A 23,687-nucleotide genomic window follows, 5' to 3' on the forward strand; every position below is an offset into this window, starting at 1 on the left:
ATATGAAAAAGTTTCCACACATGTATGCATAAATACAGAAAAACCCAGCTTTTCTGACCCGGATTTATTTTTATTTCGCTGAGAACGCCGATGTGTTGTTGCCATGGCAGCATACACAGAGATGGCGCCGTGCGCTGGACTTTTTCAGTGTCCTGAATATTGTGATATTTTACGTGTTGCCTACTTATCTTCTTATTTTGTCAGTCACATGTCTCCAACGACGACACAATCAAGACAATTAAACAATTTCGAGCAATCAAACTGAGAAAAAATGACTTAGAGCATTGCAAACAAACTTAATCGACACAAGGTAGGACAGAATTTAGATTTCCCCCCACCTTTCGTGCTTATTAGGCCAAAAAGCTTAACTTTGGTCCAGTCTGATCGGCGCACCTTATTTTAATTTTCCAAAACCTTAAGAAAAGAGTATGCTCCCTATTTTGATTATTATTATTATTTGGATTAACCAGTGGTTCAAAAAATATTGTATTGATTGTTTACTAATTTGAAAGGTGAATTAAACAGTAGTTGATTGTTTACTGTTCTTTTCCTCACACGAAGGGATTTGCAGGGACTTTATTTAAGAGGGTAAATACAAATGATACTTAAAACTTAGAGTGTTTTTATCCTTGAGCTGCACAGACATTACTACATTGATACAAAGATTGGTTTGCAACTTCAAGGGCTTGACACATGCCAGCAGGAAGAGGCTGAAGTCAAATTCATAACTTTCTGACTGCAAGTCACCTATTCTTCCAACCCTTAATTACTTATGCACAAATATTTTATATTGTTGAACAACATGTATCTTTTCCTTCCCATTCACAATACTTAAAATCCCAGCAAAATGCATTGGGATTTGAGTGTGACAAAATGTGTAAGTAAATCGCAATGATTCTTTCTTCAACAATTTTAGTACCAACAAAATGTGAAGATTATCTTGAGTAACAGATCTGACTCTTAAAGCCATGTGTTAATTATTTCTGACCTTCTGTTTTTTTCAACTCTATTCATTTGGTCATTTCTATTTTTTTTTTCCGATAAAATTTGCATGTTGTCAGTAATCCAACTTAGCTTTTATTTTGGCTTTGTCTCACTATATTTTTTCTGTCTGTTTTTTGTTTTGTTTTGTTTTGTTTTTGTGCTTTAAAACAGAGAAATAAAAATGTCAGAATGTGACATTTTGCTTGTGGAAAGACTCCGATCAGAGCTGATGCTCAAGGCTCACCTCAAGGCTTTGAGAACGGCCCTTCAGCTGCAGCTGCAGGAAACAAAGAGCAGACAGACAGAAGAGCTGGATAAAAGGATTCATCAGAACACTCTCTTGTCATCAGACAAAAATCAGAAGTATGATGAAAGGTTAGAGCATGTGAAGCACACAATTGTCTATTTTGTTTTATTAAATAATGATCTATCTCATTAAAATGTGCTTGCTGTTTTTCAGATTTGTAGAAAGGAGATCCACCCCTGCATCTGCTCTTAATTCAGACAAGAAGGCTTTCCAGTATCACAAACAAAAGCCTAATATGTTTTCTCTATCCATGGTACCTTCAACAAACTCAAAGCACTGTTCTATAAGGGCACAGCAGTGTGAAAGGTGTCCTTCATCTAAAACAACACTGCAGAAGAAAGAAGAGGAGGAAGAGGCTGAGTGCAAGAAGAAGTTTGGCGCTGTTCCTGTCCCGGGCCACGTTATTCAGCCCATCTACCAGGAGATGATGGAGGTTAGAGAGAATGAGAGGAAACAGGGCCATGAGCAGAGAAAGGAGTTCCTGCTCTCCATTCAGAAACCTTTCAGCTTTGAGGAAAGAGACAAAAACAAAAGAGAGAAGGTCACGGCAGTGATAAACCGAGTCTCTGCGGATCCAAAAAACAGTGTTTGTGTTCAGAAAACATTCCACAGAAACATGAAGGGTTCAAGACAGCAGAAAGGTGGGTCTTCTTTTTCACTGGGTTGTATTGTTTTAAAGTACATACTGATAACCTGTGGGAAGAAATAGTGCAAGAAGCTAATTTGGACCAAATGTTTTTTTGTTTACTTGTGCTTTGTTGCCTTCTAAACTCTAAGAGATTAATGATAATTTTCCCATTAACAGGCCTGGGTCGGTGACCTGTATCAACATATAGAACGGGTTTCAGTTCCTTTATTGTTATTCCTTTATTCCCCCCAGGGGGAAATTTGTTTTGCAGATATTTCAAACATACAAAACAACGTAACATACATAGACAATGTTAAAAACAGGCAAAGGATACAATCACCAATTCATAAATATATAAAACGGAATTGTAACACACACATTTAGGGACCTGATTGCTGTGGATACAAAGGAGTTCTTCCATCTGTTGCTTATAATCCTAGGAAGCCTGAACCTTTGTCCAGTGGGAAGAAGCTGGAACTCCATATCTAAAGGATTGTCTGGACAGTGTAGGATGAGCCTCGACTTATGAGCAGTATGACAAATAAAAATGTCATTAAGGAGAGATTGGGCTATCCCAAATATCTTCTTTGCCACAGTAACAATTTTGTGTAGACAGTTTTTATTCTGGACATTTAAGTTTCCAAAGACGGATTCAATAAAAGACTTATAAAAGAGGCTCATAATCCTAAAAATATTTAGCTTTCTTAAAAAAATACAGTCTCTCCTGCCCCTTTTTATAGATTTGATCAGTGTTCATATTAAAGGCCCCCCCCAGGGAATGGGGGCTGAGGTGCTTTACGGAAGTCAATGTTAATATTTTTTGCTTTTGTAATGTTCAGTTTTAAATTAATTTTAATGCACTGACCAAAGTCATCAACAACACGGCTTCTATATTTTGCAACAGAATAAGGTTCACTGCGTCGTCAGTAAATTTCAGAATGTGTCTGTTTGGGTAGATTCTTCTACAGTGTAGAGATCAAATAGGAGAAGGTAAAAAACACACATTGAGTTAAGAGTTTATGTTGCAGAATTTAGAGTGTTATTGTATTGAAAGCAGATGAGAAGTCCTTGAACAAAAGTCTTGCTTGGGTCTTTGAGTCTTCCAGATGTTTATAGGGTAGATTCTGGAGAGTGACGGCGCCATCCTCTATATGCAAACTCAAACTGCATCGGATCCAAGTGTTTCTTAACTTGAAGCTGTAGTTCTTTTTCTTTTGATTGCCTTCACTACTAACGATGTTAGGACTATGGTGCGAAAATCACTTAGCTCTTTAGGAGCTTTTACTTTTGGGAATAATGATATATCTTTTCCATATATAGGGAATTTTTCCCAGTTCCAGAGACGGTTTAAAAATATAATAAAATGCACCACTAAGTTGCTGTGTGCATATTTAAAAGTCTCCCTGAAATAAAATCTGGGCCGGGACTTTTATTAGGTTTGCTTTTCCTGAGGGAATTTTTAATATCAGCTGGATCAACGAATACATTGACAGTTGAAGGCACAGAGAGATAGTTCTGAACTAAAACTATCAAGCCTAATTTGACTTTTTAACCTTTATAACATTGGCTTGTAGTTCATCAACTTTGACCCTTAGTGACTGAATATTAAACAGAAGGAAGAGGGATGCGATTTAGGCCTCGTTTTTTAAGACGTATCATCACACTGATTGGCCTGATTTGTCCTATTTTCCGTCGCTTTCGCGTTTCGCATTTCGCGTTTCGCATTTCGCGTTTCGCATTTCGCATTTTTCCATGGATAAAAATTCCATGGAAACGAGGAATCGTAGCTCTGGCCTGTTTAGTTTCAACATAAAATCCCGGGAGTAATAAGTCCGACAAGAGCCTTGGCATCCTGCCAATACCAAAGCAAAGTAAAGCATAATCCAGACCAGAACCACAGCGATGAGATGCATCGTGTTCTAGGTCAGTAAAAAGTACCAGTTTTAAACCACATGATTTTTCCATCATATCGAGTTTGCAGTAAAAGTTTCTTTTGATGAGAGGCCAAAGATACCTGGAGTTATTCAAGGTTTTCCATGCTTTTTCAGTGTATATTGAGTCAACTGCATTTGTTGCAGTAAATCCACAATTTCTAACATAACATTAATAATAAACATGGTGTATCATTTTAGTAACAATAGAAATAGTAATTTGCTTCTAATAAAATCTATTATGTTTTACATTTTATTTAAAAAAATTGGTAATCAAGAAGATACCTTGAAACAGGAAAGTTTTAACTGAAGATTATCATAACATAATGCCACTTCACTGGTAATAACAAGTTCGGTTTGAGATTAATTAAGGTTTCCCTTCTGGGAATCACTTAGTGGTTTTCCTGCCAAGATCCCTTTTTAAATGACAGTAAAAATTAATAATTTGTTCAGCACTTTTTAATTAATATTTGACAGAGACATGCAAGTGATGCGGCTCATATCTCTGCACAGATCAGCAGGAAGTTTGCAGAAACGTCCAGTTACAAATAGCGTCGACACAACAGAATCCGGCTCAGGCTGGGTGCCCGAAAGTTCGCAGCGCCGATCATACCAGGAAAAAAAAGCTGGGTTTCTTGGACGAGGAGCCGACATTCAAGCCAAAAATCATACCCGTCGTCCCAGATTTTAAAAGTCTGCACAAGGCTTTGCAAAGGGAAGCACTGGAGAAAAAGCAGAGTCAAGATGTGACAAGGTGTCAGCCCTTCTTCTTGAGGACATCTGCTCTTCCTGCAAGGAAATATAAAAAACCACCAGAAACCTCACAGGTGAACTTTTTTTTAAGAAGATGAGAAATTCTATGTTAATTCAGACAAATTTCATAAATCAAGAATGTTTATTTTATTTTATTTTTTTAGAGAAAACTATTTTATGTGGAGTGAATTATTTAAAAATATATTTTTAAATCTGATTACATAGGATATAATTCCTATGTATTCCTATTCCTATGTGATTCATTTAATCCTTTAAAGTAACTGTATATGACCAATTTCATCTTGTAGGTTTTATGTATAAAAATAACTGGATTAGCAGAAGACTTTTAGACCTTCAGCACACCAGATGGTTTCATGTTATGGTTTTGCACCACTTTTTTTTTTTAAGTCTCTCACACCTTCTCTGCTTGATGGATAGTTTGAAACATATCCACCCACCATGTTATCAAGCCTGAACCATTTTTATTTTCAATTAGTTTGGCGCTTCCTAGATGTAATGCTTCTGACCTCAGATTTCCTAATCTGTGGCTTCATTTATCTCCTCAAATTTAGCATTTTGTCTTTGTTATTATTTCTGGAAGCAAATCATTTCAGTTTTATTCTCCTACTTTGCCTTTCACTTTTATGTAACAAGAATCTCCCTTATGAATGTGACACTGTTATTCTCTAACTAAATTAAAAAACAGATTTTTGTGTTCAGAGTACTCCCAAATAATGTGTAGTGAGGCTGAGATTAAGAATATGTCAAGTCTTGGATATTACATTTTTACTGTACTTGACAAGAAATAGGCAAAATTGCACCAAGTGATAAACATCTGCACAAAACATTTTTTGGACTAATTGGTATGGTGTGTGGAGAATGTTTTTATATATTGCATCAGTGATTAAACTTTGTGATCACTGAATGTTTTCTGCCTATCTTCTTCTTGAGTTCACTGAAATTGCAGGTAGAGAGTACAGGTAACTTACTAAACATTTCAGTAGGTCTAAAAAAGATTGTTTGACATTACCTCAAAGTAATACAGGTTTTTCTTAACGTGGATAATGTTTCAGAATAGTGGAAAAAAGATTCTTGGAAACATCCGTTTAGATTTTGCATCTTTCTCATGCACAGTGCTCTAAAAGTGATTAGTTGTTAATAATAACGAACATAAAAAACAAAAGCAAAAACATGGCGCTGGTTATATACCTTGTGTTTTCTGAAGCAATTAAAATTTTTTTGTTTTAGTTTCCAGCCAGCTGATCGCAGACCCTGTTGTTTCTGGTTCTTTACTTCTACAGGTTTCTAAAATGAATAATCTCGGTAGGAGCAAGTCACTTGGAGCCCTAACACTGACATCTACAGACACTCTTCCCACGTACATCACAGATGCTGTGAGGCAGCGCTGTGTCGCCATCAGGTGAGTTGCATTGCTAAGCAGTTAACTACAGACAGTCCTCTCTTACACATTTCTAATATCATATGTGTCCAAACTTTTTAGAACATTTTGGACATCTGAGTATGAAAATTTATCTTTCAAATACCACAACCCCCATCAAATTGTTCATAGTTACAAAATATTGTTCATAAAAAAATCAGTGAAATAACTCATCTTTTATTTTGGAAAGAATGAAACCTTAGTTTTTAAGTTAAACTGAAAATACTGGCACCAAAAATGTGTTGTTTAGAAAATGGAACAAGGGGAGAATTAATAAAATCTGGGCCTTTTGTTAGGATAACTAAGCTATTTAGGATAACTAAACATGTTTTCATGTTAAATATTACTTATCCTGACGTAGAAATGATAAAACCCAAATTTCAGACTTTTCCAGACTTTGTAAGAGATTTTGTCTCCACTTTTGATCTGTAATTTGTTTGCTCAACACATAAAAAAAGATCTGAAATCACATCTCTTTATTATTAACTATACAGAAAATCAATGGAAATCAGAGAAAGTAAAAGCCAAGAGAGTGCAGAGTGGTTAAAAAGCTACCAGATGAGATCCCAAGCTATGAAGAAGACTGTACTGCTTCATGCAAAGTTGCTGGATCCCCACAGCAGCCTGAAAGACGTGTGTAATGGAAATGTACAGCGTCATAGGTGAGTTTCACAACTTTCAACTTCTGAATGTTACTTTGCAACAGCCACACATGCTGGGAACAGTCGTTAAAACTAATCTTTTCTTACTTAAAGGGAAGCTGATCTGCAAAGAATGAAAGATTACATGAGAGAATTAAGAGACATGAAGGCCCGAGTTCGTGAGAGGCCTTATTTGTTTGAACAGGTGAAACAGGTACGTTACTTAAAGCTAACACTTTATTACAAAATGCAATAATGTGGCTGTTCTCTAGTGTAACTTAGAGATTTTTTGACAGAAAAATGCAAAGACCCGTGCAGAGCAGACATTAAGGAGAAAGCTGGAGAAAACTGGGATAAAAGAGCAGTTTGTTGAAGAAACTGGTGAATCATTCAGATTTGATGATACCGATACGAGCTCTGAAAAAGAAATTCAAAGCAGGTAAAAGAGTTTTTTTACAAGCTTTGTTTCTCCACTGTGCAGTACAACTGTATTCGGTAAATATATGAATAGCACTGCTGTTGAGAGCCAAGGACTTCATGTGGTTTGGTTATATTACATTACATAATTTTCTGAGCTTTCCCTGCAGTCGCCAGAGAATAGAGAAAAAAAACCCCATCAGAGCCAAGTAAAAGTTCGACGTAATTATAATATAGGCATTTTCTAACCCAAAATATCTGATTTAGGGAGGAAAATGTAGAAGACGGGAAGAAAATTGGAGATGTGGAAGACAAGAGCGTGAAGTCCAAAGGGGAAGAAATGCCATGATCAAAAGGGTTCAGGAAGAGCTGAGTTTTTGTGGTCTCTCCACTAGAAAACAACACTGTTTTTAAAAAATGATTCATGTCACAGTGAACACCAAGGTCCTGATTGTTTAGGATGTACACCTATAAATTATGAAAATACAAATCATGCAGACTTTACACTCTCAAAATCTTTAGAACTGAATGAAAATAACATTTTATACATTTGCATTTGTGCATGAGTAATACATGTTGCACACTTGACTTTTGAGGATGTAAAATATATATGCATTGTTTTTGTGGTTCTGTTTAGAGTTTTAGTTTGATCATTGAACCTAAATTAAACGATTGCGTTTTCACTAATCACCCTGCGATGTGCCCCTGAAAGTTATTTTCATTCACACATCATAAAAACTGAGATGATTTTCACAAAACACCTCTCTGGGAGAATTTGCAGCAAATAGATTTATTGGTGACACATCAGGCTGTCAGGATTGGGTAGAAAAAGAGCATCTTCCAAAGGCTCAGGGACAGATTTACTATCTAGGGTAATTTAGCATTTGGCTGCAAATCTTAAATAGTGCCTGTGGGAGAGTCTCTTCCAAAACTGAACTGCAAGCAAAAACATCTACAGCCCAATTCAGTACTGATCAAAGCCATCTACCAGCAGCAGTAAGAATTAGCACGAAACCACAGAAAAGCAGACCTATTTATAATCAAAAGCCACCAAATGCACCAAAGTGAGTCCAATTTGGTTTGAAAATAACACTTAAAATGTAGTCATGTCACAATAAGGATGTACCTAACAGCATCCTGTCCAACCCAGGATATCTGTAAACATGGATGGAGCCAAGACCGCACCTTCAGAGAGCAAGAAGGTGCTTGACTTAGGCCAAGGCCGAATGCTTAACTTCGACAATTTGTTTTTGTACATTATAAAATGCAAAGATTAATGGAAAAACAATTAATTATTCAACCAAAACTACTCGTGGGTATTAAAGTAAAAATTGTCATACTATTTAAGTTATGAAATGCAGCTACACTTTGATGCACATTCTCTGAACTGAATAAATCAGCTTAGATTGCACAATAGCTGTATAAGAAACAAAATAAAAACTGAGATTTATAGGAAGTTAATAAATAATAAATAAAGATTTGTCATATTTGTCATATCATATTTTTTTATATTATAGTTTGGGGTGAGATGGTTGAAACTTGGTTTGGTGTTCCACCAGGACAACCATAACAAAAATATACCTGTTGTGTACTGTGCCAATAGAAAGTGTGTTTTCTCCACAGCTTGCATGTTTATATTTGAATCTGTGTTTAATTTTGATCCTGAGCTGAGTGTGCAACACATTTTGTTTTTAGCATTATCGTACACAGAGAAATGCACACCGCACGCTCCAAACATGTGGAACATAAAAGGCTTTTGGCTTTGAGATGCTTTGTCAAAAAGTTTGAAGCCTTTAATTTAGAGGATGATTGAGATGATGTTACAAGAATAAATATTCACAACAAAACGATAATTTAATTTGTTTAAAAAAAAAAGCAGCCTTTCAAACAAGAAATTTGAAAAAGAACTATACTGTGACACTTTGATTTAATTTGTTTTTTATTGTTTAAGTCTCATAAAAACAACAATCGCTTGAGATTGGCTTTTCTTCAATGGATGGTTTAAAGTTCTCGGTTATTTCGAGAGCCACACTGCCAGCTAAATAAACAGTCCTCTCAGTGCATGTGCCTTCTCATAGACCAGTGCTGCTGTCTGCTCCAAGCCTACAAATCCACATCAAATACTCTGGTGCCCTGGCCTCTGCTGTACTCTTGTGCTTTGACAGCTGGCTGCCAGGAATCTCAGCGATCATTTTTACTTACAAACCACACGGGGATGTCTGGATATGTTTCAAAGCGCAGTCAAAGGGTCGTCGGAGAGATCAGGACAAGCCATAATAGACACTTGTGGGCTGGTGTCCCGTGCATTTAAGATGTTCAGGCTCTATGATGGTGTTGTATGAACATGGGTAAAGAGTCTCTGTGAAAAAATTTACATATGTGAATTTTAGGTCACATATCTGCAAAGGATTAAACATGTTTTGCTTATTTCTACATTTTTCATGCAGTACTCATGTTGCTGCATATCAAAATGTAAAACTGGGTTTAGCCTAAGCTTAGCTCTGCAAAAGTAGTGGGTTTTATGAACAATTTACCAAGTAACCACCTTTATTCCTGTTATGTAATACTGATCATTGCACCCCTCGCAATATACAGATAAGGGTAAAATAAAGGTGCAAAATTACATTTTGTAACTTATTTTAAAAAGTGTTTCCCTCCCATTTTACAGCTGTAAACTCTAAATTTAAACTTTTTTCTTTTACCACACACAAATTTTTGTTTGGTTTATAATATAAAATCACAATACGCATACAGTTAAAGTTAGAAGATCATATTCACACCGCATAAGATGTTATATTATTTTGTTTCTCAATGTCTGGTGCTAAGGTAGCTAGGATTTATTTCAAATTTGCTACATAGCAGAATAATTTGTGTTAACGTTTGTCAAAGTCAGAAGTTTAAAACATTAAGATGACGTTAGACAAGTTTAGGAAAACCCAGATGGTGATTTTATGTTTTTGTAAGCATTTAATAGAATAATTCACCATGTTGAAATTTAACGAAGGCACATGTATTTTAAAGCAACATCTCAGATACATGAACAAAGATCTCAAGACATTTGGTATGAAGTTAAAGTTTGAGTAAAAATAAGTTACAGTGCCTGAAAGACAACAGCTGTAATGCTTGTGAATTAACAATCACAACCCCGATAAGAAAAATTGTGGGCAAAGATGAAAAGATGCGGGTGAGTGAAAACAGCCTCCAAACCTGACTCGGTTACACCAGCTTTGTCAGGAGAAATGGGCTAAACCTCCTGCAAACTATGGTGAAAAGGTTCAGGAAGGATATGCCCTATTCAAACCATTTACCAAAGCAATTCTAGCAAGGAACTGGATGTAAACTTCTGAATTTGAACAAAGTGACAAATATATCGCTCCCTTTCTCTGTCACATAAGCACATTTATGCAGACTAAAAATATTTACACAGACTAAACATATTGGAAAATTCAGTTTAGTTAACTTAAATCCAGCCTACGTTTTCTTTTTGCTTTCTTTGACGGCCCCATCAAGGTTAAATGATCGACAACACATAGCGATGTTAAATGATCACAGTGTCCCTTCTTTGAAATCTCAAGTATTACATGACGAAGCTTCAAGGGCTCCATCCTGTCAGGTTGTCATGGGAACCCCGCATCCTTCCTCACTCTGCCTTATGGTCCCTCCGGGGAAAGCTGTGCACCTCCAATTCCCTGCTGCACAGCAAAAAAGAAAAAAAAAAGAAAAAGCCTCTCTCTTCCCAACCTGTTAGATAATACCTAGGAAGGAATCTGCATCAGTCAAAAGTGCTGGAGTAGAGGGAGGGAGATTTATTTGAGCATACTGCAGCCTTTAAACTTGTGTTTGGAGGCTGCAAGAGGAAACAAACACATCTCATTTAGATTAATGAGAGGCTGCACGAGTGGCCACAGAACGTTATGATCACGGCTGTTTGAGGAGTGGTTCTGTGTAGTAGATGAACAATATAATTTCACCAAGGTGGTGCGTTTATTATTGTAGCCATTTAAATTCCCACACATTTCATTTTGTGAAAGCACGGGTGGCAAATGTACCCAGCTGATGATACATCACAGAATAGAAGACGAAGGCCTCAAATAGATTTTCCCTGTCTATAAACCTGCAATTGTCAAGTTAAAAGAGGCTCGCGCTGTGTTCTTCTGGTTATTTTGCTTTTCTTCATAATTTCTTGTTTAATGTATTCTCTTGATTATAATGTAAAAAAATCCAGTGGGGCAGTTGTTGTGCATATAGGCTCTCTGTGTACTTTAGACCTCAGTTCACCTGCAGGAGGAGCTGTGGTTTGCTGCAGCCTCTCTGGAGCTGAAGAGAGCGATCCCTCTTTTTCTCCTTCAGTGGCATGAATAGCATCCCCAGTGCTGGAGAGAGAGCATATCAGGAGGCAAACGACCAGGGGAGAGATAGCAGGCGGTGTGACAGATAAGAGTGTGGCAGAACTTGCCTTCCTGACTGCACCGTGGGTCGGGGAAAGAGAGAACAAGTGGACCTGAGTGTCAGCCTGCAGGCTGCACCATAATCACTCACTCACAGTCACAGAAACAGTCATTCCCCAGAGCCCGGCTGCAGCAGAACTTCAGAGAGAGACGACTGACCTCAAAAAGGTACAGTATGGTCATTTCTCCTGCAGAGGTTTCATTAGGTCCAACATGATTAGCAGGTTGCTGCTCATGTTTCCAGGTGGGACAGCAGAAGTTTTGTTGTTGTTGTTGATTCTCAAAAATATTATGTTTTTTTTTTATTTTTATTTTTTTATTTTTGGAAGAGTTATATGTTCGCCCACCAGAAGAGAGTGTCTTGTGCTTGCAGGGATGATGGGAGAGCTGTCAGTGAAAGATAAGGAGCTGATACGAGGCAGCTGGGAGAGCCTGGGCAAGAACAAAGTTCCTCATGGTGTCATCATGTTCTCAAGGTAACGTTCTGCAAAATCAGCGTCTGAGCAGGTTGCAGCAATTACAGTCAGAGGAGAATAATCTGGTTGTTTTCTGAGGGATTCTTCTGTTGCGGTGATGCAGGTTAATCCTTTAAATGTTCGGTTTCTTAATAGAATATGTAATACAGGTATACAGAAAGAGTGAGAGAAGATTTACCGCTCTCTTTCCCATGCAGACAGGGACCATAGGCTTGACTTGTTGCTTGGCGACAGACTAATCCACAGTTTAGACAGCTGCAGATAAATCAGACGCTAACAGGGAAAACTGATTTTTTTTTGTTTTTTGTTTTTTTGTCTGCATATATTTCTGAATCAATCCCATGTGGGTGAGTGCACTTATAGAATTGTGTGGTATTTGTCTGTGGCAGATTGTTTGAGCTGGACCCTGCGCTGCTAAACCTTTTCCACTACAGCACAAACTGTGATTCCAAACAAGACTGTCTCTCCAGCCCCGAGTTCCTGGACCATGTCACCAAGGTGAGCCCACTCCCACATAATCCAGACACATTTCAAAGTACAGTTTTAATTGCTGCCTTGCATGCTTCCCCCCCCTTCGCCCCAGGTGATGCTGGTGATTGATGCAGCAGTGAGCCACCTGGATGATCTTCACTCATTGGAGGACTTTCTGCTTAATCTTGGGAGGAAGCATCAGGCAGTGGGAGTCAGCACACAGTCATTTACTGTAAGATTAACACATACATGTGCAAATCAGAAAAAGCTGTACCCTGCATGATTTTGAAAGTTTGTTTTTTTCCACAGAAACTATTTTTGAAGAAAAAAAAATCCAAACTAGCAGTTTTAGATGTCTTGTTTTAAAATACAAATTATTAATGTGAAATGCAAGCCCAGCTTTCTTTTTTTCCTTTTACATGAGAAGAAATTTAAATTTGGTTTCAGCTCTGACCTACTTCACTTCACAACTGCCACAAGCAAAGCAACATAACGACACATATAGATACAAAGTGGGTTAGTGAGTTTGTTTCCACATCAAATTTACATGTAACAAAAAGTTAACTTTTTTATCCTTGACCTTTTTCAAACTCACAAAATTATTAGTGTGTTCATATAATTTGATATCTTGTGCTTCTATTCATTTTACAGTGAAACAAATAAGTGTGACAACACCTTTGACTTTGAAAATTGTGTGCCTAAGAACATGTTAAAAAAACAGCTTTTCAATTCTCTCATATTTTTCCAATTATTTTCTTCTTGAAAATTAGACCAAATCAAATTTTGATTTCTTCTCACCCATTGTTTTTGATTTTCTGATACCCCAGCATAGACCCTGTATTTATCTTTTGGCCTGGAAGGGCCCCAGGTAGAGGAATGTCTGGTTTTTCCTCCTTAAGATGTCGGATAAACATTAGTTTGGTTTTACTTATTGGTTTCTGATGAGTACATCAAATTGCCAAATTCATATTTATCTATTTTTTCTTTTTTTTTTATCCTGCCTTGATATTTCAGGCATACCGCATGGATAAGCTGGTTGCCTACTTGTCCATATGAATACCTAAAATTATAATTGGTGTGGACTAGGATAAGTCTTAATTTTCATTTTCTAAGGTTGCCCAATGTTGCATTATGAGTTCGATGTTAAAAACACTCACTCCTACCATATTTCACAACCCAGTCCAATGTGAAAAATGAACTTCCCTCAACAGTTATAACTTCTTGTCAGCAAGTTTTGTACATCACAGCGAAGGAATGTAGGCCTACTCTTCTTTGCAGAATTAGTCTAATTCAGCCAGACTGGAGGAGTTTTAAAAATGAATATGTCCAATATCTAACCACTGCATTTCAGTTAGATTTAATGCTGCATTTTGACTGTGTCACTTTAAAGCATGTTAATTTAGTTAGTTAGTTAGTTAGTTAGTTTGTTTGTTTGTTTGTTTGTTTTTGGAGCCATTCAGAGGCAGTCTTATGAGTCTGCTTTGGATCTTTGTCCTGATTCTTGACCCTCCTTGGGGTTAAGGTTACAAACTAAGGGTTGGATATTCTCCTTTAGGATTTCCCATTTGAAAGCAGAATGTATGATCCATCAGTTTCATGTTGTGATGGGATTTATTTCTGTTTAATCTTGTTGGTTCACAGAATTTTTTATTGATAGGTTTTGTTTTGGTGGGCCAATGTGAGAAGAACCTTTGCATTTTTTGTGCTCAGCAGGGCATGATACTTAAAATGTAGTTTTAAGTATTATGTGACCTCCTGGATGAGTCGATGGTATTCTTTTGGTAGTAATTTTGGTAGGCTGTCCACTCCTGGGAAGATTCACCACTGTTTTCCATTTGTCCATGAAGTTTCACAGTAGCAGCGTTTCCATTAGAAATATGAACAAAACTTTGTTGATATTCTGCTAATGTTGCAAAAACAATTTCGCAATTGCGGTGTTTCCATTAAATAACCAATGCAGCTAAAATCACACATTAATAATTTTGTTCATTCAATGTTATTAAAAAACGTGCCGCGCCATCATCGTCCTCCTACCACTTCCTGTCGTCTCTGTCATCTTTAATGGCACCAGTAACATCTGGTTGTTGATCGCGTGACTCGTGATGAGAAAAAAAAAAAATTCATTGCAGTTTTGCAAAATACCGCTGAAATCCTAGCACAAAAACTTTCAAGTTACAATGTATTTTTTCGAAATTGGCATGTTGCCATTAAGTTACATTTTTATATATTTACAATTTTAATGTCAAACCAGCTTCTGGTTTGTCTGTCTGCCTTAGAAATGTCTCTGCAACTCTTTCTGAACTGGCTGATATTTAAAAACTGTTACTTTTGATCATAGCAGGATGTGTTGTCTTGTGAGGATTGTCAGCCCACTTCATGTCGTCAGTCAGACCCTACTTAAGGGATTTCATAGTTCTGGAAGGATGGCATTAATCAATCATGGTTGTAGCTGGTAAAAATTAATTTAAGAAGAGATGTGGGTAATTCATTAAGTAACATGGTTTCCCGAGTTGGTATAGTTAATTTTTCCCCTTAATAAACATAATCATCAGCAACAGTGTTTTATATTTGCTAAAAGAGTAACATTTAAGTTATTTCTGCAGGAGGTGGGAGAGTCTCTTCTCTACATGCTGCAGTGCAGTCTTGGCCAGGCGTACACGGCGCCGCTACGCCAAGCCTGGCTCAACATGTACAGCATCGTGGTAGCGGTAATGAGCCGAGGGTGGGCAAAGAACGGCGAGGACAAGGCCGACTGAGGCGCACAGCGGGAGCTGCTGAGCAGTTGCTGTCAAACCATCAACACGGTTGCCATGGAACAAGGTTGTGTAACTGTGCAGCATCGTGTCTTTGGCTGCTGTACATGTGCTCTGTGAGCTGGTTTGTATAACATGGCGAATGTATGGTGTAGTTACACTTTAAAATTAGACCGACCAATTGCAGAGTTTATTTTCTTTGCTGTGGATGTTTAGCTTCCAGTCGACGCTACTGTACAGCTGTGACAGTCAGACGGCGTGGGTCCTTTAAGACTGGACCTGAACGCTGAGAGCATTGAAGATCACTGTAAGTTTCTTTGTATATACTGGCTTTGATATATTTACTAAATAACAGTGACTATAGTGGTCTTTATGTTGTATCCTAAAAGAGTTGCACACTTGTGAAATATATATATAAATGTAAATATATCATTATATCTAGACATCGCACACTATTCAAACTGTGACTGTTACTGTGGCCAGCGAAGGCAGCTCTGTATCCATCTGGAACACAGTGATACTTAAAATGTGATTTTGCAGGAGAAAATCAGAACACTTTAGTCATAACTCTGTGTGTAAGTGTGTCTCCTGGATTTTTTATTTTATTTTTTATTGCACACGGCCATTTTTGTTATATGATGTTTTATCTGAGTTTATAGCAACTAAAGCGAATCAAGTTTACTAAATGTTTATCAGTGGCTACGGACAAGAACTGTTAACCTTACTCAAAGCTTTCTTCAGTGATCAATGACTGTTAGGGGTGTCGGTTCACACCTTACTCAACGTAGTTTTAGATGCTCTCCTCAGATCGAGGTTTTGGGTGTTTCAGTAGGCGTCTGATGACTGTTAAACCCTACATTTTAGACTGTTATGTGACCTCTAGTGTTTCGTAAGAACATGTTGGAGCAATTTCAACATTTCTGTTTCTTTGCTGTTTTTATTAAGTGTAAAGGTATTTATTGCAGTTGCTTTTCTAACTAGTGCTTATGAATTGCATTGTTGTCACACCAAATGAAGAATTATCATATTACTCCGATTTAACTTTTCTCTATGGAAGTGAGACTTAACTAGGCATGGTATGAGATCTTTATACATTTATTAAAGGAGAACAACTCACAAAGATGTGTTACATGATCAAAATGTGACATATTTACATATTATTTGCTGATAAAATAGTCTAACAAACTGATCATTAAAGACATTATTTTATTGGTTTTTTTTGATCTCCATATATAGATTAAAGTAGAAATATAAAGTCAACATCTGCTAAACTCTTAAACACCATTACCTTTATAGGAGTGAGGGGTCGTGCTCCTTAGCTCCCAAAATTGGGTTTGGACCGATATGATATTTTCATAGTTTGATAAAGTAATAACAGCACAACTGCACCTTAAAATCCTAAAACTTTAAATGAAATCAGATAGCATGATCTCCTCAAATTTCAGATTTAGATGTAGTTTCTGATTGGAAAAGACAAGAGGCATTTTCAAGAAAAAGATAAGACAAAATAAAAAATATATTATTTTAGAAAAAACTGTTTTTATTTACATTTTAATAAAGAAAATAGCTAGGCTAACTCATTGTCTTCAATATTTCTGGAATTTTTAGTTCCTTCACAGATTTTCTAGCCGATACACATTGAGGCTCCATTTAAAAGAAACTTTTTCAAAGTTTAAATCTGCCAGTGGTTTGAATAATGTTGTGTGCTCACTGTTCTTTGTAGAATAAGACATGTATAACCAGCTAATAATATCTGGGTCAGTCATCTGTTTAACACAACTCCTTTAAATAACAGTGTTACAACAATAATAGGTGCCGTTCCTTCAGTTTTCACGACACAACCTAACTTTTTCCCAATCAGACAATTTAGGGTTTTTTGTAAGCCAAGGAAAGAAAGTTGCAGTCACCACATTTCAGCCAACAGTGCAGAACAAGAAGTGGGAGAGGGCTAATACCACATCATTCAATACTCAAAGTATTTTAAACCTAAAGAACTGTACAACAGTAAAGTTTAGTGTTCTCAAACTTTGGTACCAGTAACTAGAAAGAGTTGGAAACATTCAAATTAGTCTGTGTCCTGAGCAATAGAAGCCCTCTATCAGCCTGCTGACCAGCAGTGGACAGCAACAGGCTGCGGCACTCAGTTCTCCATATAACCAGAAACAACTCTGATCACTCTAGCACTAATTAAAGAAACAGCATGACGGCATATTTTTAAACTTTAACTTTTTAAAACCTGAGCATACCTTGAAACTGATAACCAGCCCATGTCTAATCCTAACTGATGAGGATTTTCATGTTTATGGTATTATCACAGACCACAGTAATGCAGATAAACTGTCTGCTCTCAGTTATCCAATATGTGTATATCACTTTATTATCAGCTCTAACACTGCATGCATCACCCACAGCTGTTATTTACCGTTACGATAAGAATGGCAAGCATCCTAACAAATGGGCCAAGTATGAAAAATACCACCATTCAACTGTAAATCCAAGCTGCTGACATGTGGTTATTATTGCTTTATATTTATAAAGTTTATTTTTATATAATCTGAATTATTATGGTTTTGAAAGAGCATTATTTTTATTCCCCCAGAATGTTGTGCGCTGCTTATTCTTTTGATATTTTATCTTTCGGTTTGTAGTTAATGATCCCTACACTAATTGGTGGCAAATTTACAACTTTTAATGTGGTTTCTCTAACTCAAAGTAACAAAAACAAAACAAAAATGTGCAATTATTATCGCAAACGGAGGGTTTCCAGTTGAACAGTCTAAACCATACATAGTCTGTTCACAGCCCACAGTTGTAATGTGTATAAGCTGGCTCTGAAGGTGTTGCATTTATAGTAAGTCTTTTCTTAGTAGGCCGTCTTTTTTTCTTACCTTAAGCATTTTTAGCCAACCTCACAGACATGTTAACTGTTTTATTGAGTTTAGTTATGTGTATATATTGGACGTGTCTCTGTCTACCTCATCATAATCAGCTGCTATTGAACTGTGATGACTTCACCTAGTTACCTTTTGACCAAAAACACACATTGTTACTATTATCAGAGTTAATAAAGGTACACACTCTTTGTAAAGTACATAGATTCTGTCCTGAACTTTTCAGGAGGACATGTTATATGTGTTTACATTCAACTAAATAAAGTGATCTGTGGGTATTTCACAGCTTAATGATGTCTTTTCTTTTTGATCTAAACCTGAATCAATCGCACAATGCTTTATTCTCTTCCCACCGACAACCCATCAGAGAGTTACATAAGATCCGAGTGCCAATTAGTTCTTTACCCTTGCTTGCAGAGATTAGAGCGACTTCAGGCATGTCAGCCCACTTATTCATGCAGCTGCACAATGTCACATCGAGAACATTTTCAGAATGTCAGAATATCAGTCTCTCTGTAAGTAAGTCATGCGATAGTACAGCAGAGACGGGACGGCAAGTTATCTTAATACACACGGATCATTTCTGCCGTGCACAGTTTGGTTGGATCTCTGTAAAAATCACATCCATGACTTGGCTGTCTGTTCTGCGGTCGAAGGGGCATTTGACATGGCCTTAATCTGTCTCCCTGCAGTGAACACAGGATCCCTCTGTCTCAATGAGCGTCTTCTCGATGCCAGTTGCCTCAGTTCAAAGCACATAAAAAGAAAAACCTCAAAGGTTGACTTTGTTTTGGGCTTGACACATACTTGATCCTTAGATTTGCTAATTAAGTAAATTACCTCAAACATAAAAAAACATGAATTATTCACGTCTGACAGATCTTCAGCCTTACCTTGTTGTGTACCAAGGTCTGTCGTCTGGAGAGGAGTCTGAGAAGAGACAACGCAGATTATTTTTAGAAAGTCTGCAACGGGTTTTTAGATTCGAGGGGCATTGAATGTTGTCATGGCAACTGTTCGTGCGATGGTCTTATATGTGTGCTTGTGTGAGGAAGAAAGCAAAGTCATGCTCAGTCAATCACTCAGACTAAATCACACCATGGTGAGGATGGTGGCTTTGCATCCTGCTTTAAGTTGACATGTTTGCTCCGATGCTTTCCAGAACTTTGGTACAGCAACACAAACGTGCCAAGCAGGAGACGCCGTGCATGCCATAGAAAAAGTTAAGGCATGTTCAATAAAAGAGTCTCATGATTCTGTTTACACTAAAAATATTTATCTTCCTTAACAAGTGCAGACTCTGCTGCCCCTTTATACAAATTTGATCAGAGTTCACAGGCCAACTTTGTCTCATTTTAAGATTAGGCATCTTTTAACTATAAATTAGCTGTTTTGTAATTATGATGTAGTTATCTAACGAATTGTCAGGCCTGCAGGAAAAGGGCAGCAAACATCTCTGCAGACCCCACACATCCTGGTCACAAACTGTTTAAACTTTTACTCCTATCTCGGTGCTTTAGAGCGCCATATGCAAAAACAAGCTGCCACAGTGACGGTTTCTTCCCCCAGTTTGTCTCTGATGAACTCAATGAACACCTTACAGGCTTAATATTCAGCTAAACAAAATAAGCATTTTTGCACAGCCACATCGTGCCTATACAAGAAAAAAATGTCTGTAAATATTGTTCCTTTGTCCTCATTTTATTTCCCTTAAGTTTGATCTATTTATACTAAATGGTTGTATGGTATGAACATTTATAGCTATTTGGATTTTTATTCTGAATCACCATCTCATAAATATAAATTAGTCATTGTTACAAATTAGTTTGTCAAAGTTGTGACTTAATGACATCTATTATTATAGTCTCACGATAAAGACTAGAATTGCTAATCTTTATCGTGAGTTTATCTTATGATTATGACACATTTATTTGTAATGAAAGGCCTCTCATACACATGACTTAAATGTTTCTTAGATCTAACTTGACTGTTTTTAAAATATATTTGATATATTTATTACATAGCTATTCTATAACTATGACAGGGTAATCTCTTGTAAATGACTTAGTGCATCATTATTATCCTGTAATTGAAAAATGTTTCATAACAATAACCGTGGCCAGTAACTATGACTCAGCTGTTTTGCAATTTTAACTTAGTCATCTCTTAATTATGACTTAACATTGTTAATATATTATAATTTAATTATCACGTAAAAGACTTGACTAACTGAGTTATCTAAAATATTATAAGATCTGATGTTCTTAAAAAAACTAAAAACAAGAAGTTCACATGGACTGAGCTGTCTCAGAGAGGAACACCATTATGCCTCTGGAGCTCTTTTGTGCATGAGGTCGTAGATATTTTTACAGTAAAGCAATCTTAAACGCACTCCTCCCTGAAGTGTTGTGTGTCTTCTGGTTAAAATGCGGAAACAAACTCATATGGGAGTGACGGTATGCTTGCAGCAGGAGGCAGAGACATTTTCTATTCTGAGCATCTGGGCAGGGGAGAGGCGGGCAGCAGACCATGCTCCCAAAGGAATTCACCTTTCACTGAGTGGTATGCTCTCAGCAGTTGCCACGGGTGACAGGGGAAATGTCAGGGACTTTTCTTTTTCTTCTTTCATAACCTAGTGTAGTGCGTAGGAATGGATATTCCTCCTCAAGCCTCATTTTTTACTGCAGGAAGATTTATCTGTGTCATTTAGGATTCAATAAAGAGAATAAACATTATTAGCAATCCTTTGTGGTGCAGATGCAATCAGCGGCTGTTAGCTTTCCTGTCTAAACTCTGATGTGGCGTCAGGCTCCAGTGACATGGCATGAACAGAGGAATGCCCCAAGGATAGTTTGTATGCAGACACACACCTTGCAGCAAACACAAAGCTAATATGTGCTTACATTTATGCTCAGTCCTTCAGTTATTACCTGCTTCACATGGTGATAACAGTCAAGGCATGTGGTTCTGAAAAAAGTAAAACTTTTGTTACTTTCTGTGGCTTCACTGGCATTTAGATGCATTTTAGATGCTGGTAGAAATTTATCTGTAAAATAAAGATTATTCAAGAAAAATGCTCAGTTGAGAAAATTTGGATGTGGATGATGATGACAGCCAACCAAGAATAATTATTGTTGGCTTAACCACGGTCCACTTCTAAATTTGAAAACCAGAGGGATTCACTAATTGATATTGTCAATGACCAGGCTAACTACTGTTAGCAAATCAAGCTAACACATTCACTAGATTAGGTTACACAGAATTTTGTGTTTTGAGGAGAAATGGAACAAATAATGTAATCGTATACTTTGACCAATCAAGTTGCACAAAAAATAATGTTTCTTGATTTTATGACTTAAAAAATACCCTAAGAGTGTATTCTGTTTTGAAACATCTTGTAAAATCTACAAACATGATACTTAATAAAAGTTAATAAGTTGATCTAAGTTTTCAGAACCATCAATACATTAAACATGTTGTATTACGTGACAAAATGGTGATGGGTTAAGGTTCCAGAACCAACCACATATGTTTCATGAATGTTCTGGAAAGTACTAGAAAGTACTTTGTTAAATAAATGTCTCAGCAACTATGCGATGAGTTCCTGGAAGGATTCATGTGTCGCCACATCATACAGAATAATTTTTAACAAGTTCTGGCAAAGAAACCAATAAGACCAAGTACAGTAAGTTACAGTTCCTGATAAGATTTCTTCAATGTTCTGAGAGTGCCTGGAGAGTTCTGCGAAAGCAACCTCTAGTTCCAGGAAAGTACAAGCTGTATTATGTAGCACAATTCCCACCACCAGCACAGAAAAAAAAACCCTATAAATCAACATTTTAAAGAAGGTTTTCTCCTTAGCACTACATTAGAACCACAGACTGTTTTTTAAAAACATGTTTCAGAACCAATTAAGACAACCAAATGATTGTAAAATACAATCTGATTATTTAAACCTGTTTCTTGCAGACATGGTCAGGTTTTTCCAGCTCTTCGATGTTAAAGTCTCTGCAGTGAATCGAGATTTTCTCCAAATGTCAGATGAGTCTTTTAAACACTTTTTAAAAGAGTATTGCGCCGCAAAATAACCATTTACCCCATGCATTTTTATTTACCACATGGCTGCCTCGCCCTTTACCCACAAACCACACTAAAGGTCAGTAGCAGGAATCCATGGAACCATAACATAAATTAATTGAAGTAAATCATTTTTATGTTAGATACAGCACTATCAAGCCATCAACCTGGCAGAGATCTTTTAATGATTGCTTACACAAATTTTAGATAATTTACTCTTGACATATGTAATGCTAAAACGGAGCAGGATTGTCTGGAAAACTAATAAACCTTTAAGAGTATAGCTCACATAAGCTGGCATTTAAGAATTTAATGAAGCTAGTTAAGCATGAAAATAGTCAGCATAAGAGCTAAGAATATCCTGATTTATATGATTTAGTTTTTGCCGACGGAGAGGAAGTTTAATGATCGGTGAAACTGGCTTTTACATGAAAACCCACAAGACTTTGGAGACAAAAATGTTAAAGATGTGCCTCTTGATGTTTTCTCCAGACAGCTTCAGCTTCATCACTGTCAGCACTGATTCCATAAGTAGCCATAAGTAGACTACTCATAAACTGGAATAGATTTTATTTTATGGTAATAATATGTTATCATTTTACTGTAGTTTTCATCTATAATTGTCTTATGTTGTCATGCAAACTGAGCAGATGGCAAAATGGATTTTGAACTAAATCACTCGGCAACAAGAGTTAAATTGATAAACAATAGTTCTGCCAAACCAATCAAATATGTAGGAAGTTTCCGACGTAATGTAAAAACCAAAAGGTCTAGCAATACATCACTTTATAGTCACATTTTTTGACAAAGTGGGATTTTATGTGATAGATCAGCACAAAAATCTAAACAATTTTGACATTTTTCACAAACAAAAAGTGAAATGAAAGTAAAGTAAAATATACAGCAAAGGCTAGAATGGAGTAGTTTACATCCCATGGCAAGACTTGGAAAGTGGATGTCCACAGACGCTTTCCATCCCATCTGACTGGGTTGGTAGAGAAATCCCAAGACTTGCTGCTGCACCAAAAAGTGATTCGACATAATATTAGGCACTGATACAAATGCTTGACAAAGTTTTCAAGTTTTTAACTTGCATAAAGGTTTGAAAACCACAGCTATGCACAACCTTGAGCTGCTCTATCACATAAAGTCTCACTGAAAGATGTTGAATTTTGTGGGTGTAATGTGACAAAACATGAAAAACTTGAGAGTATAAATACTTTGAGGGTACTTCATCTGAAAAAAAGACTTTGGCGTAAGATGTTAGGATCTCTAAGATGAAAATAAACAAGTATGTATCTGGAGAGATAAATAAAATCAAGAAGACACCATGAAAACATTTCAATAAGTGGTCACTTCGTTGATTAAAAAAAAAATGTAGCAGTCTCTCTTAACCAGACCTTGACTGATGTTTATTCTAACTTTCCAAGTGTTTTTAATGAGTTGTTTTTCTTTTTACACTGTTTGAATTC

The 23,687-nt window shown here is 36.8% G+C and overlaps 2 protein-coding genes across 2 annotated transcripts; both read left to right on the forward strand.

The window, feature by feature from the left end:
• The first annotated feature begins 541 nt into the window (after positions 1-541).
• fam161b (FAM161 centrosomal protein B) lies at positions 542-8,582 on the forward strand. Its single transcript, XM_015055354.1, has 9 exons — positions 542-588; positions 1,156-1,359; positions 1,445-1,932; positions 4,364-4,677; positions 5,905-6,023; positions 6,536-6,703; positions 6,797-6,896; positions 6,979-7,121; positions 7,367-8,582. Exons 2-9 carry the CDS (start codon positions 1,166-1,168, stop codon positions 7,446-7,448), a joined length of 1,608 nt encoding a protein of 535 aa, XP_014910840.1. The 5' UTR covers positions 542-588; positions 1,156-1,165; the 3' UTR covers positions 7,449-8,582.
• Positions 8,583-11,333: 2,751 nt separating this feature from the next.
• Positions 11,334-18,994, forward strand: ngb (neuroglobin). The gene is made up of 5 exons (XM_015055358.1): positions 11,334-11,715; positions 11,921-12,023; positions 12,413-12,521; positions 12,607-12,726; positions 15,098-18,994. The coding sequence occupies exons 2-5, from the start codon at positions 11,923-11,925 to the stop codon at positions 15,248-15,250; spliced, it is 483 nt and encodes a 160-aa protein (XP_014910844.1). The 5' UTR covers positions 11,334-11,715; positions 11,921-11,922; the 3' UTR covers positions 15,251-18,994.
• Positions 18,995-23,687: the final 4,693 nt, after the last annotated feature.

Source organism: Poecilia latipinna, unplaced genomic scaffold (assembly GCF_001443285.1).
Source record: "Poecilia latipinna isolate Pla-1442-1.1 unplaced genomic scaffold, P_latipinna-1.0 Scaffold1312, whole genome shotgun sequence".
In the NCBI taxonomy this organism is placed as follows: domain Eukaryota; kingdom Metazoa; phylum Chordata; class Actinopteri; order Cyprinodontiformes; family Poeciliidae; genus Poecilia; species Poecilia latipinna.